Raw genomic sequence first — 19,210 nt, 5'->3', positions numbered from 1 at the left:
GAAAAGAAAAGAAAAGTATACCTGAAAAGGCATATGTATTTGAGCAAGCCTGCAATGTGTGAACACACAATTATCACTCTGAAGTATTTAACATGCAATAAAATAAAACGTATTACTCATGTTGAATGAATCAGCATGTTGAACAAATCATTTCTGACTAATAAAAAAACATCATTAATGAGGGATAGAGTTTTGCTTCTGCATCAAAGCTGTAACAGCCACATTTGTAAGAACGGCCCCTAACCTTTTCCCATTAGAGGGGCCTAAGCAAAAAAAAAAAATCCCCTTGTCTACGCCCCATATGAACTGCCCAGCATGAGGCCAGGACAAAGAAAAAAACTGAGGGGTTTTCTGTCAATCACGACCACATACATTGTACAATGGATTAGCCACTTCCCCCTTAAATGCTTTGACATGGGAACATTCCATTTCCTTAAGAAGTTTACCGTGAGAATCTAAAGCTTTAATGTGTGAAAAAGTTGGATATTTTAGTCAACATTTGAAGTCATACATGAATTTTGAGCAATACCTATCTTTGATGCACTTTTTTGATCCACTTCAAATGTTGACTACTGTGTTTTCCCAGTTTCAACGTATAGGCTAAAAGACAAAAATGCTGAGCGTGTGAACACGTTGCATTCTCACCCAAGTCTTCTTGTTTTTCCCTCTCTCTCTCTCTCTCTCTCCCTCCCTCTTTCTGTGGGGGAATTCTGTAGCATGTGTCTGTGGGATCTCAGGCAGCTCTTGGGGAAAATAAAATCTAGAGGCCCCGTAGTGACGCGACCCCTCCCGCTCTTCCACCGCTCGGCTATTCACGCTCTGTACAGCTAGTCTTAGGGTACAGCTTGGGTACAGGGAGCCTTTTTGTTCAGATGTGAAGCCAATTTCTGATAGCTTCAGTCTCAGCCATTCAGAAAGAACCTCTATGTCTCATCTGAGCTTCCTCAGTTTGACTGTCTAAACTCGCTTCTGGCACATAAACATGTTGATATGCTAAATATGGCCATTAGCAGATAGAAAGATGGAGATACGTGGAGTGAAAGACACTGGCAAGAGAGAAGAAGGGTAAAAAAAAAGAAAAAAAAGCTGTTTCTGTTTAGCGGTAATGATGGGGTATTAAAATGCATTAAAACATAATTACCCTCCATGCTGTGGGCGATGAGTACGCACAGCAAAACTACTGTTCCCCATCGACCCGCGTCTGCTGAACTTTGGTTGGACCATCCACTCAAACGATGGAGCAATCAATGAGGCTCATGGATTAAACGCATTACTGACTACTACAACTGTGTCAGATTTAAATCTGTGAGGAAAGGAGATTAAATGGAGGACTGTAAGAAAGAACGTAAATGCTGAATTAGCTTGTTGTGATAACCATAACAAGCTCTGTCACTCTTTCTCATGTGCACATACTTGCCTCTCTGAGCCAAAAGGGAAGTAATAAAGCAGGAAGACTTCCTGCTGTAGCTCAGCTGTAAGAGAGTGTGTCGCGAGGCTAAAGCTGTTAGCAGCCCTATAAAATTAGCATAAGGTGAAAGCTAACAACTTTGAGGCTGGACTGGGGTGAGCGAGGATAGTTGTAACACACATGGTTTAAAAGTTTCCACACATGCTAAGCATGACAAAATGTTAGGTAGGCCTATTTAGTTGCCATGTCAACACTCGGGTGAATTCAGGGTGAATGACACTTTTTGCCATTGAGATGACTTGGAAAAAGTGTCCCAAATCAACCTGAATTCACCCTATGTAAAGAAAAAATTGCACCTCAGGGTCAGGGGTGCCAATTTTTGAGTTCAGCTTGGAGTGTGAATTATTCCCGTGGGGGAATAATGATTCATAAGCTTGTGGTTCAGTTTGGACATAAATATATAGTGCATTTTTCTCAAGGAAAAAGAACTTTCTCTACTAATGCTGTAAACTATACAGGGAACCTGTTATTAAAAGTTAAAATTAACAACTGATTTGAATACAATTGCATTTTAGACCGTTTTAACGTTATAATAATATCTTTTTAATTATATAAGAGTAAAAATATAATGAATATGTAGGCTAATATAGTGCTTTTTTTTGTTTTTGCAAAATGCTTCGCTCTAGAATACATTTTTCTCACTAACTATGGACACTGAATGGCTTTTCTTAAATGTAGCCTAAGGTTACATGGCATATTGCTCACAAGCAGGTTTATTGACGTCTTTCAGCAGTTGAAACACTGATTGAGAGATTACATGAGACATGATACATTTCAGTAAACTGTAGGTTATTTCAACAAACCCTCGGATGATCATTCTTGTTTGTTTTGTGCTATAACAAGTAGTAAAGAGGAAGTGGTGATAAGTTCGCGCGCGCTCCCTTTAGCTTGAACTGAGGAACTACAGCAACCCGTCGCGCCACATTAAAGAGCGCCAAAACGGTATTTATCGTTTGAATTTCGTAATAACCCTTACAAAATTTGAAAGCTGAGACTCTGTTTTATATCAAAAGTAGCCTACCCTGCATTGTCTTGTCAGTCTAGGTTGCCGTGTCCTCTTTGCTCCCCGATGTTATTTTCCACTGTGTGTGAGATCATGGACGTTGCGTGAGTCTCGCGATGAATGAGTGACAGTTAGCTGCCCAGTGTCACTGACATGTATTTTACTTTTGCAAAAGTACATTTCTACTTTAATAATTGTGTTTATTTAAAACGAGACAACCCTGCAATTATTTTAATCTCCAGTTTCGATATGTCTTAATAGCTAACTTGAATATGGAGTTAAGAATATGATTCACATTAATATCTTTTCTGAATTTTATTGAGAAATCATGAGAAACATTTTGAAAAAAAAGACAGAAAAAGAAATTAATACTTTTATTCAGCAGGCATTACATTGATCAAAAGTGACTGAAAACATCTACAATGTTTCAAAAGATTTTTTTAAAATTCAAATAAATGCTGTTCTTTCAAACTTTCCATTCATCAAAGAATCCTGAAAAAAACGTATCATGGTTTTCACAAAATGTTAAGCAGCACAACTGTTTTCAACATTGATAATAATAATAAATGATTCTTGAGCAGCAAATCAGCATATTAGAATGAAGGATCATGTGACAAATTATAAAATAAAAAAATATTTTGTTTATTGAAATAATTATTTTAAATTGTAAAAATATTTCTCAATATTAGTACTTTTACTCTATTTTTGATCTAGGCTACTAAATGCAGCCTTGGTGAGCATAAGAGACTTAAAGAAGTGTGCATATATTCCCTATTTGTGTACATATTCATTAGACCAATTCTTTTTTTTATATCCTCTGCTCATTTTCTGTATGCTCTGTTCTGTATGGAGACAACATTCCAACTCCTTTTATTTCTGTATTATAACATTTCTAAATTAAACAGGATATTTCAGTAAAAAAAAAAGAATAGTGCAGTAAACATTTAAAACAAAAATTAAACATTAAACATAGGGAATTTATTGGATCGGACAAAAAAATGCTTGTATAAATATTTGGTTATTTGTTAACATTATCCAGTAGCCTGCATGGCCAAATAATGTAAAGAAATAGGCTACTTTAAAGTCATCATGAAATCAAAAATATCAAGATATATATATAGATTTTGTATAGAATATTGCAGTATAAATTAAAAATGACTGATCCATGCAGAGGGTTAAAAAAATAAAAAATAACCTCACACTTATCTGCTTCTGCTAATACATTCAGCTTTTTGACATCATTTTTGTCACTTCTTTTCATGTCAAAAGTTCAAAAAGAGCCATGCATTTCTTTCCTGTAGCCTTCAGCCTTGTGCTGAGCCTCACACCCCCGGGACCAGGCGGTGAAAATACAGGCACGTGCGGATTACAAACCAGGTCACGAGAGGAGCAGAACCTCACATCTGTGTTTCTCCTGTAGGTGAGAGTGATGTGTCTTCAGTGGCCATCAGGTTTCTCATGCATGTGCTACCGATGTGCGCGAGAATATACAATGCTGCAGCATAGCAAGTGTTTGTAAGTGCTGCAGAGTTTGAGGTTTAATTCACCTTGAGAAGAGCCGTCCCGGGGCCACTGTGTGTTCTGAATAATACCAGTGCTCCTGTGGTAATAGGCCACCCATGAATATGTGCCCTCACTTCCAGTCCTAGACGCCCAGCCTCCTACCGATGTCAGTGTGTGCGCATGACAAGTTGAAACCAGACTTTCCACATAAAGATCTCTTTTGTGCTGGTGAAACGTGCATGAAAAATGTGTGGAATGACCCTTAAGACTCCGTATACTGTATGGCATCAGCTCTGACTAACGCTAGACAGCTCGCTATTCATAGGTGTATAGCCCGAGATACTGTTACACAGAGAACGCATGACAGCGCACATGCCATGGAAGCCAGTTCCACCTCAGAATAAAGATAAAAAGTGGTGGTTGAGATAATAAAAAAAAGTTACATTGTCAGAGATATACAGTAAAACCGCAATTACAAGAATCAGTCAAAATGATGAGAAATAATGTCAAGTCTGTCATAATTATGAGATTATGAAGCTGAATACATTACGGAAGTAATATGTGCTTGCTTTAGTGTGTAAATGCTATAAGTGATTTTTTTCTTTTGTTTTTATTGTTTTGAGTTGACCACGAAATTGAGCAGAAGATAGAGCAAATCATTACAATACTTTACAAAAAGCCCCACATTTCAGTTACATTCAGTTTTTTTGAACAGACATAAACACAAAGACATGAGTAACACACACAAATATATATAATATATATATATATATATATATATATATATATATATATATATCAGTGTCGTGCATTGGTGTTCAGTTTTTTATATATATAAATTTAAATGTAAAATCATGTCCCAGATACACTTAATGTTGTCAATTTTTTTGGTTAAATAAACATTGGTACATGAAATAAAAAAAACTAAATACAATTCTATTTTGTATTTATACATTAACAATCTTATTAATGTTATATTTTTTAAAACCAAGTATAAATCTAATCAAATTAGCGTTTTTAAGCATTTTTACATTTTTTCCAAAATAACTAAAAGCAGTAATAATTTAAACAATATATTTTATTTGTGTATTGATGTTCAGCTGTTCTTTTCTCAACTCATTTTCTGATCATCAGTCATCGAGCTCGGTAAACACTGATCACAGACACGTAGATTTACCTTTAATTTCCTCAAGCTGATTGCTCACTAAAAAAAAACAGAAGTCTTCAAGTTTTCAGGCTGTTTCAGGTTTGACTTTGACGTGATATAAAGCTGTGATGGCTGAGCTGTTTACTTACTTTTTAATTAGTCTTCCCATTAATATCATTTTGTTCATTCAGACTGATTTGCGAACTCAGAATGCAACAAGAGGTGGGATTTATCACACGAACCAATCACATCCAATCATATCAGGATGGAGGCATTGCCTCCTCTCACGTGACTTCCCCCATTCATTCTCAGTTACCCCCCACCAAATGCACCGCACGCTTTAGGGGGTCTGTTAAAAGTCAATGGGCTCAGGGGAGGCAAGATATAAGACTGTCGCTGTTGGACAGTGTTACTTTAGAAAACCAGTAATTTATTCACTTTTAATATACATGTATAGTTTGTCAACAGGATACAGAGTGCATGAGAACAACTTAAGTAAAGTTCTCAGTTTCTTCTAAAGTAGCTCTACAACATGCAGCAGCAAAGCCTGTAGAAACGCCCTCGATCATCTAACGGGCCAGTTCACACAGAACGCGATTTTGCTGTTAAAAAGATAGAAAGGTAAAAGCGCAAGGTCTAGAGACGCTGTTTTTATTGAACTTTTATCTTGATCTCCGCGGTTTTAGACTGCCGTGTCATGCGCGGGACGCTGCAAAAGACGTGAGACATAAGAAGATATATATTTTGAGAAATCTCTCAGTGTTGTTTTGTCCATACAAGGAAAGTCAATTGGGTTCAATGTTGTTTGGATCCCAATGTTCTTCAAAATATTATCCTTTTGAATGAACCACCCCATATTTTGCCTTGCAACTCCAACCTTGACTTTAGTGGCACTGGAAACATCTATATTCTGAATGTATTTGGAATAAACACAGATTGTTTCAGTTCATTGACCTTGATTAACTTGTGGTGTGATTGTTGAAATGCACTCAAAGCAGAGTTTGGGTATCATTCTTTTGACCGAACAACATGTGGGATTCCACTTATGATTACAGGAGAAACTGCTTCTGTTCAGTGTGTATTTGCATTATGGGCTGTTGTGTGTGTTAGACCAACTCAGTCTGGATCCAATAAACAATAATTGTTATTTTTGTACCCAAGCAAGTACAGAGTAAGGAACAATCATAATGTGTGTACACTACAGTGTTGGGTGTTATTAATTACTAAGTAATATAATTACTTTTCCCTTGAAAAGTAAAGTAAGGGATTACTCTTTAATTTAATTACAGCTACTTCTGATGTAATGGCATTATATATTATATAGAGATGCACCAATATGAACATTTTGGCCGATACGATAACTGATAATTCTTTATATTTGAAAGCCGATAATTGATATATTGGCCGATAAATCTAAATTCAAATTTATTTTATTTTTATTTTTAAAAGCCTAATTACAAAAACAAAAGTCTCACCATTAAAAGCCACAACCCAAGCACACAGTTATAATAATGTTCTCATTATTATTGTATGTAGCCTGAATGACTTGCGCTGCACATGTTGCACTTAACAATATTTTCCTTTATGAAGTGATTGCAATAATATTTCAAGCAATTCAGAACCAACATGGTGAACAGTGCGCATCTGAAGTGTCTCAGCTGAAGGAAATTATTTATCGGCTTTAATATATCGGGCTAATTTTCTTATTGGGCCGATAACGAAAACATTAAAAATGAACATATATCGGCCGACACCGATATCGTGCATCCCTAATTATATAGATTATACATCAATTCTATGTAAAACAATAGTGGATTTAACATTAAAATGTAATGTTAACGGTAATTATTTGAATGTAACCTTCTCCCTTTACACACTTTGGGCAGTTAAATAATAATTTTATAGTATTTATTTGAAAGAATTAAGAGCAATTTCATCATGTCTATCCTTGTATTGTTCAACTGGTCGAAGTTCCTATGGGATTTAGAAAGTAATTCGTAATAAGTAATCCAATACTTTTTAGATAAAGTAATTACTACAGTAATCTAATTAATTACACCGTTGAAGATGTAATTAGTAGCCAGTAATTGATTATGTTTTTAGAGTAACTTACCCAAAACAGGTACACTAGTGCAAACACAACCGTCACACACTAAAAAGCATAAATATTCAATCCCGAGGTCTTTCAGAGGCCGATGACAAGGCAGAATGTGAATATTATTTAAAGGGACAGTTCACCCAAAAACGAAATTTCTGTCATCACTTACTCACCGTCATGTCGTTCCAAACCTGTATGAGTTTATATTTTGAAGAATGTTTGTAACCAAGCAGTTTTGGTTATAGTTGACTTCAAAAATATGGACAAAAACATTAAGACATTTCTCAAAATATCTTCTTTTGTTTTCCACAGAAGAAAGAAACTCATACAGGTTTGGAACGACATGAGGGTGAGTAAATGATGACGGATTTTTAATTTTTGGGTGAACTATCCCTATAAAAATATTTATAAGACATTTTCATCATAATAAAAAAAAATGTACATAAATAAAAAGGGAATGGAAAACATAAGAGAGAATCATGTTTTTAACACTCCTGTTTTTATTTTACCACTGTTGGCCAGCAAAGGGTGTCACTGTGATACAGTGTGTGGGAACGATTCCCAAATAATAGCCTTTAAACACCCCCATTCCGGACTCTCATTGGTATAGTCCAGTGTGGATTGGTCAGCTAGCATCCTTGCGTGCCAGTTGAGGTAATCTACCGCAGGACACCATCACAGAAGCACCCCACCCTAAGAGTAAAAATAGACACTTCGTGTCACTGAGCCAAATGTCTGTAACTGGTTCCTTTCAGGACACTACTGTGGAGAGAGCAGAAAAAAGGGAGGCAGAAAAGAGACAGGCACTTAAGTACTAATGCATGGGGCAAAGAGGGTGGAGACGCAAACAAGGAACTAGCCAATCCACACAGCTGTGATGCTAGGTTAGCTGAACACCATGATGAGATTTATAATTACTTCATCTTCATCATTATCACCAGAAGCAGTACCATCAGCGTTGTCGATGTCTTGCCGTAACGCTCCCAAAGACCATCTTTTCCTATTGATTTTACCTTCTGTATCAGTTCAGCTTTTGCAATGTAAAAGAATGGCAACCTTCAAGCACATCAGTCAATGCCTGAACAATTGAAAGTCTATATTTAGAAAGCTAATATTGAAGACGAGGCACTTTTTGTGTGTGTATATATATAATTTGTTCAACGATTGCAAATCACTGTAGCTTTTTTTGTGAATACTGGACACAGACTGTTCAAGTTGAAGGTCAAAGGTCATTGTCATTGGCTCCATTGTCGTCATTCTCCTCTCGGATTGGTTATAGTGCTTGTGTGCTGAGAGTCCGAACAGCACAGCTTGATGTTGCTTGTCTCGTTTGGCACTTGTTCCCATCGATTGCAGCAACCAATCATTGTGGAATAGTCTTTCGAAAGTGCTTGCGAAGTTGGCTGGAAAGTCTTTCTCTCTCTCTCTGCTCTGGCAGGTGCATCAGGTGCACGGGCGAGTGCCGGCAGCACGTTTCCCAGAATTCCACATTGCTGAGGCATCAACATTCTGAAAAAGACAGAAATGAGATGTAATGTTGCATATTCTTATACAAAAACATTGGAAATGTAATTTTCAATGAATCATTGATGTACTATTACAGTTAGAATTAGATTAGAATTTATTTTTATACGATTTTATTTGATTTGTATTTTTTAAATAATTTTTTTAATATGTCTATATAGTTTTTATTGAGTTTTTTAGCTTTAGTTATTTTAGTACTACAACTTAAAGTGACTTAAATATTATACTATTTTAAAGTTTCTTAGTTTTGTTTTAGAGATCTCCTACAATAGATTTAACATGGATCCAAGGAAAAAAAAAACACTTTAATTTTCTTATACCACATATTGCACATCACCTCATTTCTTAAAGAGTCTGAAAACGGTTCGTTCGAAGATTCAGTCTCTCTAAACCCCTCCTTTCCAGAAGTCTACTCTGCTCTGATTGGTCAGACGGCCCGGTCTGTTGTGATTGGTCGACCGCTTACAGCGTGTGTCAGAAACCAAACGACCATTACCATGTCTGAACTTCAGCTCCGGATCTTCCTCAGCACGCAGCTGAATCATCCATTCATCCATCCATCCATTTAGCAAACCGCTGATCCAATGTGGCTACAGCGTAATATCATACAATAAAATTCCATTGAATTGATTTTTACATTTTTTTTTATAAAAGTTTATACATAGTTTCCATGACAGAGTTCAAGATAAATGTTTTCATCTTACTTCTGGAGCAGCTGCTTGTTTGCTAAGTTTCAAATGATTATTAAACAGTCTGAATTCATGCAGTGGACTAATGTAGGGAATAGTGAATGAGGGTATAGGGGGCGATTTTGGTCACCGCCAATAACTTTATTTGTCATGCACTTTGATCTTTAAAACTTTGCAGACCTTTTACATTCACAAACAGCGATATTACCCACTGCATGAAAGGTAATATTCAAAAAAAGCATATTAGGGGCACTATAAACTAAACAAAAATGAGAAATGTTACGTTTGCAACTAGCTGAAATAGAATTAGCTAAAGTTTAGATTTTATTTCAGCTTGTGTTTATTTCATTTCAATTAATGTTTTTATTGTTTTAGTTTTAGCATTAAACAGTGGATTTTAAGAAAAATACTGAGTGAAGCAAATTTATTCTAGTATATTATAAAATACAATGAGGCTGTTAGATTTTGAGGTCTAACATGAATAAATTTGCAGTATAACAAGGCAACTTAAACTCTGGCTGAGAGATCTTGTTACTTCACATGCTGTTCAGTGGCAGTGATTTGTGCCATCGCAAGAAAATCAATAGATATGTTCTATTGCAGCTGTTTTTATCAGAATAACTATTTGTACATGCATTGTACATTGAGTTGTACAGGGTTAAATGCCATTAATGTCATGATGAGGTACAATAAAACCAAATTGTCATGAAAATGTAAATGTGTTTACGAGAGTTGAATGAGATCACACCTAAGTCACACACCGGCTTAATGCGTGCATGCATATGACAAAATATGCGTGTTTTGGGTAATTTAATCAATGCAATGTGCGTCACCGTCACCGGTTGGTCTGCAAATGTGGACCCCGGCATAAACAAAACTATTATTGAAGAATAACAAATTGATTGTCTTTATTCATAAAATCACAGATGAGCCAGTCTCAGCCTCTTCCTCTGCCCAACATCTTTTCATTTCCACCCATTATTCTTCTATTTGTGAAAAGTAATCTGGGTAAACACACACAGCAGGGACAGCAACCAATTTAGAGGGAACACAAAATGATCAAATGTATACCCTTAATGCACTCCCGGTCTCTATTTATTTCGATAAAAGTGCCAGCCAATGAAAAATTTGAGTGTTCTTCTAAACTAATATGCTACATGCCTAAATTAAATACAGTGTAATTACAAAACCAGACCTGGACCAACCAGACACGTTTGCATCCAACCTACAGTACTGAGTATATAGCCTACGTATTGATAATGCCAGAAGATTTTAGAATCTGTTAACTGGCCAAATGGAGACAATCTCATGATGACTGCCAAATATATGAATTGTCCTGGCTGATATAATGGTCTATCACTAGTGGAGACACTACACAACATGTTTAACACACCCAATCTGTATAAAACTATTGTCATCTAGAATCTAATTTAGTCTAAAGGGTAGGAGGTTGTGTGTGTTTACTTCTAACCCCAAATCCTGGTCTTAACTGTTGCAACCCAAAAAATAATGACTAAAAAAATCACTGCATGAACCAAGAGGTTTTGACAAACAGGCGAAAACAAAATAACTCTTGATGACCTGAAAATTGACCAATGTTCCTTTCCGTTGTTGCTCTCAATTTTCTAGTCTTGGCTCTAATTGTAAAAAGGTTGCCCCCGCCACCTCTGCTCCTCACTGAGCACAGCTATATTTAGTCCCTTCAGAACAACTCGTTCCAACCAGAACACAGAGAGACTCAATCAGAAAGAGAGAGAGAAGAAGGGAGAGATCAGATAAGAATCAATACACAAATATTTGGAAATGCAGCATCCAAAACATCTCATATGCTGGTGACCAGTCACGCCAGTCTTTTCAGCACGGAAAGCAAAACTTTGAGATTTCCCACTCTTACTTTCTGTGTGTCCGATAAAGAATATTTGATTAATTTGTGTTCTGATAACGGTTAAATTAAGGGGCCAAGCACAAAAAAGGCACGATGAGTTATTCAAGCATGGCTTGGAGCTTCAAAGCAACTGCAACAATGAGCAATTAAAGACATTTTTAGGATGTTTTAGTCAAAATGGTTTCCCATTAATATGATTAAATTGCTTATCACTTCTGACCAATAGGTGGCGCTGTTAACAAATTGATGTTGTGTGGTCAGTGTGTGGAGACATTGACACATACAAGGTTTGTGTAAATATGCCAAAAGCATTAAAGAGTTACAGCCTCAGAGACAGCTTGGCACCATGCCATCGAAATTGTTGATGTGTTATTCGAGAATGGTTTGGTCAATCGAAAAGCTTTAAATAACTTTTTGCTGGAATGGTCTGAAGAGGATCTGAGAAGGAGTTAGAAAAAATAGGTTTTCAAAGAAATCAAAAAATGGCAGACGGCAAGTTCGACCAAATATGGCATAATTGGTATAATTTTTCTCGGCATGACTCAAGGAATCTATCAAGTTTAATCAAAATATGCTAAATGAATCAGCATTAAATATACATTTTGACCAGAAAGAGTTTTTTGTGTACTTTTTGAGTACCTTCATGTCATGGTCCTGATGACACATACTGAGTTTCGTAATGATGCGCTAATGCGTTCATAAAATGCAGCATTTTATGACAAAATTAAAAATGGCCGATATGGAAAAATATCGGCATTTGACTGCACAGAATCAAAAGAGACCAGATAATATAGTTTTTGGGTGAATGGCCTCTCACCTGACCAGTAGGTGGCGCTGTGCGGAAATTCTGCATGTAGCTTTGGGTCATGCTTCTGATGACATGTACCAAGATTCGTCTAAATGTGCTAAAACGTTGCGGGGAGATCACATCCAATTTGGCGTGGTATTCATCAAATTAGTTTGTGCGTTGGCTAGATCTATCAAAAAGATTTTTGGACAGTGCAATTTTGGACAGGTGCTGGTGCTAGACAGATTGAGTTTTGACTCCAAAATTGGTTGTGTTTAATACTGAGACTGTCCTCTATTAGTGTGCCAAATTTCCTCATTTTCCTGCAAGCAGTTCTATGGGCTGCCATAGACTTCATGAACAGAGGAAGAAAAAGAAGATGATAACTATTGGATACAATTGGATACAAAAATAAAAATTGCTTTATTTAAGCCTCTGATTCTTTAAAATAATAAATACAATGATGTGACAACAATAATATGCATTAATAATAATATAAAGAATAATGATATTAATATAAATAGTCACAAATACAAAGTTCTGTCATGCAACTCTAGATGGCGCAGGCTGATAGGTCCTTAACTCAATCTGCTTGCAATCACATCATTCTCTAGGCCACAACTGATTGGTTCCTGCTACTCAACATTCAAATACTTGTCTATTGTTTGCTGTAGCAATCAGAAACCCTCCACCTTCCCCAGCTCCACCTGTATAGATCTGCTCCGGCTAATTCGTGCATGCTTGCTCAAGTTGCTCATAGCAGCATGTTGTGTATTGGCAGTAGCAAATTTCGACTTGCTCTGCTGCAGCAGTGCAGCAGATCTATTATGCAAAGACCAAACACATTAACATTTTCATTCTCATTGCAATGCCAAACTCTGAGAGCTCACCTTTTTCATTGTCTTAAACTGCTATACATTTCTCATTTGAGAATCAACGGTGGCAACGATCAGCAAGAGAACTGTGCATATTACTAAAAAATCCCTCTAATCACAACAGCAACGGCCTCATGCTAACAGCAGAAGCTTGGACACGACCGCTGCAGCGCTGCAGGTATAGCCCATTTCCTGCACTAAGAGCCATAATGAGATGAGACCGCAGATCCATCTCTCTCGCTCATTTCATCACATATCCTACCATCCGTACACTGATCAATTTAATAATGCCTCTGGGACCATCCCTCTCCCTCTCTTCTCCCTCTCTCTGTGTCTGGTCTGTGACATGTTTTATGTTTTATCTGTCTGTCTGGGCCGGCATACATTAGTTGAGTGTGAGTGTGGGTAGTTTGGCATGGGGAGAGTGTCTGCAGACTTTGCGTGTGCCTGTGTGAACATTTCAGGCACTGCCAAATGGCATTTTAGTTAAAATTACAATGATTTTACAGCGTGTGTTAGAATGTTTTTCAAGAGGCAAGGAAAAGAAAGGCTGATGAGAGGCCTTAAATAGCACAGTGGCATATAGTATGTAATCCCTCCTGTGTATGAAAGCATGCACATACAGCTATGTGTGTTGAGTGCCTGTATGTGAGAGAGTATGTGTGACAATGATCTTTCCTCTGCTTAAAGTATATGAGTGACGCTCTGTTTTCAGTCCCTGAGGTTGTCAATCATTGACCAGCTTCACATCAACTTTATGATACGAAATTATGATATGTTTATCCAGGAGTGTGTCTGTGCCACTCAGTCAGGTCTTACAACGCTGACATGAAACAACAGCTGTTGAAAAGCGCGCGCGCGCGCACACACACACACACACACACACACACACACACACACACACACACACACACACACACACACACACACACACACACACACACACACACACACACACACACACACACACACACACACACACACACACACACACACACACACACACACACACACTCTTTATGGAGAATGTCCTCAGGGAGTCCATCACATATCATACACTGGAAGAAAGAGCAGGATAGATCAAGAGAATGAGAGAATGAATGACTTTAGGAAAGTGAGGAAAAAGGAAAGTGGAAAGTAATGTGGGCTTATTAAAGAGTGTAACTGCTAACAAGTACGTCTTGAGTCAGTGTTTGTGTGTGTAACGGAAATGTAAATTAAATGAAAATTTGCGTGCTTGCGACGGCCTTGCGAAAAGAGAGGGAATCAGAAGCACTCCATTAGAGCAAAGATTTACATATCCTCCACCTCTTGTATGTTCATTTATTTAATATTTTTGATATCTTTGAATACATATTAAAAATGTTCAATGCAGTGCTTAAAGCTCTTCTGAACTCATCTAACCATGTTTAGAGAGGAGCTATTATGCTAGTGTGTAATGTTGCTGTTTGAACATTGAATGAAATGAAAAAGGTCTGCAAAGTTACAAAGCACAAAGTCACTTCAAAGGCGATTCTTCTCTATATCAGCGTCACTGTTCCTGAACTCCCTGAAACTTGTAGTCCTGAATTTTCTTCTGGGAACAAACACATCCCAATATTCCTCATTTAAATAATTCCCACCCAAGGCATATATATATAAAACAAGTAATAAAAACTCGGTGAGTGTTTTAGGGCAATTTTCTCACCTCATGGGATCACAACAATAAGAGATAGTAAATCTTTTCCTGGATTTTTTTTTGTGCGTTCCCGAGATTAGACCTTCCTTAACATAATGCCGAAAACCCGAAGTCTCTAGGTGGTCTAGTTGAGGAGTAGATAGAAGTGCAAGATTGGTGCGCACAGACGCACAGAACAGAAATCATGAGTTAACAAGCGCAATTTTGTCCGGTGGAAAATTGCGCTAAAAAGGGCAGGGTCTGGTTGAGTTAGTTAGTAGTGTGTTGAAACTCGTGGTTATGGTAAGGGGAGTGACATTTCCAATCACACACACTGACCCAGCCTACCAATCAGAGCACATTGCGCTTTTCAGAAGGAGGGGCTTCATAGAGACAGGAACTAAACAGAGCGATACTGACAGACTGGAAAGAGAGGTGCTGCAACTATGTCAAATATGTGACAAATAATGTGTTTTTTGAACATTCAATCATGAAAACCTCCTCTAGTAGAGCTCATAAAAAATCAAGAGTTTGTTAAAGGGCATAACATGGCCTCTTTAAGTCTACACCACAGAATGCTGCAGTCTCCCCCCCCCCCAAATCAACACAGAAAACATGAAAAAGGTCTGCATTTTCCATCAGGGCCTGGTAAAAAACCCAACAATGAGCACTAAACTAACACACACACATTGCTGACTCATCAGTACTCTTCTGTCTCTCTCTTGCTCCTCAGGATTAACCACTTTTTTACATCTTTGCTGAAACATGCAACATAGACAATAGTCTGAATGTCTCTTTTCCCAGGCATAATAAAGTGCAGCAATAATGTCACCATATAATTAAAATATCTTAAATATTTCCATGCAGCTGGTGTCTTGTGAAGTGAGTGATCTGCGATCTCAGTTCTGCTCATTGCTGTACCGTTGGGCTTGACATTTAACCCCTGGCTGTTCCAGAGAGACAGCCGTTGCGATTATGCGTTTCGCACATGCAGCAGAAAGAAAGACACGCTTTTAATAAAAGTTTCATACAATCATAAAAATGCTAAATGTTCTTTTTGCCCTTCCAAAGACAGCAGGGTATTTTAGAACAGTATGTACACTACCGTTCAAAACGCTTTGGGGTCTGTAAGATAAATGAATACGTTTTTTCAGAAAAAATCTGTGCTGTACTTTTGAACTTTCTATTTATAAAAAAATCTTGAAAAAATTTGTATCACAGTTTCCACAAAATATTAAGCAGCACAACTGTTTTCAACATGGATAATAATAATAAATGTTTCTTGAGCAGCAAACCATCATATTAGAATGATTTCTGAAGGATCATGTGACACTGAAGACTGGAGTAATGATTCACAATATTACTGTTTATTTCTGCATTTTTTAATCAAATAAAGGAAGCCTTGGAGAGCATTAGAGACTTACAAATTTTATCGACACCTAACTTTAGTGTAGTGTATGTATGTGAACTCACACCTCGGAAACACGTCTTCTCATTTCTAACAATTGGAAAAACTCAAATCACTCTTCTCTATGCAATAATAGTGCTATAACAATTTCATGCTATTACAGTTACAACTCCTGTTAAAATCCATATTGTAGTAATTTTTTCAACCAAGACTGTATTACTGTAGGTCACTGAAGATTGAAGATGATTGTTTCAAATCATCAGTTCTCGTCCTCCTGGATCAATCTGCTGCCTTTGACACTGTGAATCATCAGATCCTTCTGTCCACCCTCCCATCACTGGACATCACAGGAATAACACTCCACTGGTTTGAATCCTATCTCACAGGTTGGTCTTTCGAGTATCCAAAGCACATCAACTGACCACTGGGGTTCCTCAGGGTTCAGTTCTTGGACCCCTCCTATTCTGCTTATACACTACATCACTGAAAGAACATCACCAGCAGTTCAACCTGGCAAAGACTGAGCTTCTCGTCTTCCTCGCCAATCCGACTCTACAGCATGATTTCATCATGATCCATCATGTGCAACTAAACCTCTACACGTCTTCAACGAGCCCGAAAGGGTCCAAGTCTCACCTCTCTTTATCTCTCTGCACTGGCTACCACTCGCTGCTCGCATCAAGTTCAACGCATTGACGCTTGCTTGCAGATCTACCACAGGTTCAGCGCCCTCCTACTTCCACTCGCTCTTACGAGTCTACATCCCTACCAGAAGCCTACGATCGGTCAGTGAGCGACGGCTCATCACAGAGAGCCACAAAATCACTCTCCAGAACATTTTCGTTCACATTTACATTGTCATTTAGCAGACGCTTTTGTCCAAAGCGACTTACAAAACTAAATTAAGCGAGTCATCGTGAAGAGGCAAGAAACAACGCAAGAAGTGCTCAAAATACGAAGTTCAGGCATTGTTCAGAGTAGCATAAGTCCGATAAGCAAGGATTTAAAGGAAAAAGGAGAGAATTTTTATTTATTTATGAGGTGCTCACGGAAGAGATGGGTTTTCAGCTGTAGGTTTAGTAAGGTTCATGGTTTTCAGTAAGGTTCACGGTTCCTTACTGGTGGAACGATCTCTTTCATCCGGAATGCAGAAACCCAGACGACATTCAAAAGACACCTGAAATCTCATCTCTTCTGTGAGCACTTAACCTCCTCATACTTTCCTTTAATCCCTCCCTATCTTATGCTATTCTAAGCAATGTCTGAAACTTTGTATTTTAAGTACTTTTTGTGTTAATTTGCCTCTTCACGATGAATCACTTGCTGCTATATTCCTCATTTGAAAGCTGCTTTGGATAAATGATCTGCAAAATAAATAAATGTTAACTTAAAAATAGGTTGTAAATAAAATTGTTCTAATTTCACACACTTTTAGTCTATAGTAAACATAGTTAGCTTAAAATGAAAAACAATAGAAGTCTATGGTTCTCTAAGTCCTTATTTAGACAGCTAAGTAAATGTGTGAGTGTGTGTGTGTGCGTGTGTGCGTGTGTGTGTGTGTGTGTGCGTGCGTGCGTGCGTGCGTGCGTGCGTGCGTGCGTGTGTGTGTGTGTGTGTGTGTGTGAATATGTGCTCACAGTTAGGAAGAGTGTTGCTCTGGATATTAAAAGGACTCAAGAGTAAGCGGTATATTTATTGAGCAATGCTGACTGAGCCCTTTCAGAGTTTCAGTTTTGGACTGAATTTGCCCACATCCCCACAAGCACGCGCGCACACACACGCACGCACACACACACACACACACACACACACACACACACACACACACACACACAAGAAAAGACCTCTGTTGTTTTTATAAACCTATAAATACATTTAAATTACTAAAAACTAACATAAAACTTTTTCCTTTTTAGAATAATAAAGACTTGGTTTATTTATTAATCATTTCCCTAAACGAGGACCCCAAAAGGGGGTTTTGTTAGATTTATCTCAAACTGTCCCTAAAGAATAGCTAAGTAAACACACACACGCACATACTCTTGAAAGCCAAGCCAAATTACAGATCAAAAATGCTGCCTGATCAAATGACTAATTATTAATAGTTTACTTCTCTAGTTTTTTCCTTCCTTCCATCATCCCCTCTCTCTCTTTCACTGTCATTCCCCCTTTCCCCTGCAAGTTTAAGGTTACACTCTGTAACTCTATTCTGCAGAGCTTCACACACACACACACACACACACACACACACACACACACACACACACACACACACACACACACACACACACACACACACACACACACACACACACACACACACACACCCTAAACCCTATACCCCTAAACACAATCCTCACTGAAACGTGTAAAACACTAATAAAAACGTTTTGGCTGATTTAAAAGCCTTTTTAACTAGCGAGGACCATTTGATGAATAGAAAGTTCATCTTTTGTAACATTTTAAATGTATTTTCTTTTTTGTCAATTCAATGCATCCTTGCTGAATAAAAGATTTAAATTCTTTTAACGAAACAAAGAAGAAGATGACCGCAAACCTTTGACGGTATACATTTTAAAGAGCGGCTTAAAAACCCTGTGGTGAAAATCAGGTTTTTAATGTTGTTTATATGTTGGTGTTTTTAAAATATTTAAGACAAACCATGTGCAAATTCATCAGCTGAGTATTTTCTCCTTAAAACTGCAGTTTACCAAAGACAGTCTTAAAAACAGCCCGTTTTCTATACGTGTGGCTTTTCTCCACTGACTTTCTAAGTTTTTTAGAAGACAGCTGTCCGACTCTGAGATGGCGAACGGGAACATGGTTTGTGTAACGTTAACAACGCATTATTAGCTGTTTGATAAAGTAGTCAAGCAAAAGGCTAATCATATTAATTACCAATATGTGTCTGACATTATAGAGGCGATACATAAAACACATCACCATTCTGACACATCGACTTGTAGACGAGCCTGTATAATTCACTCTTCCTCTTCTACTGAATCAGTTTCTGATTCAAACATATATGACTGAAATAAACGAATATTTCCACTTGCCCTCGTGTAGCGTTTTCTACAGTAAAGCTGACCGAGTGGATCAGGTATTCAGAGCTGGTGTGAGTGAGTGGAGGCGGGGCTAATTTGCATATTCATGGCTCCACGTATAC

The 19,210-nt window shown here is 37.6% G+C and overlaps 1 protein-coding gene across 1 annotated transcript in view; it reads right to left on the bottom strand.

Moving 5' to 3' along the window:
- Nucleotides 1-7,706: 7,706 nt before the first annotated feature.
- The window catches only part of LOC308685769 (insulin receptor substrate 1-B), a 49,479-nt gene continuing 37,975 nt past the window's right edge, over nt 7,707-19,210 (bottom strand). The window contains exon 3 of the mRNA XM_081357758.1: nt 7,707-8,728. Coding sequence (XP_081213884.1) covers nt 8,721-8,728 — 8 coding nt within the window. The 3' untranslated portion in view covers nt 7,707-8,720. The remainder of the gene's footprint in view (nt 8,729-19,210) is intronic.

This window comes from Scardinius erythrophthalmus (genome assembly GCF_964197995.2).
Source record: "Scardinius erythrophthalmus genome assembly, chromosome: 2".
In the NCBI taxonomy this organism is placed as follows: Eukaryota; Metazoa; Chordata; class Actinopteri; order Cypriniformes; family Leuciscidae; genus Scardinius; species Scardinius erythrophthalmus.
This window is presented reverse-complemented; position numbering and strand designations above follow the sequence as displayed.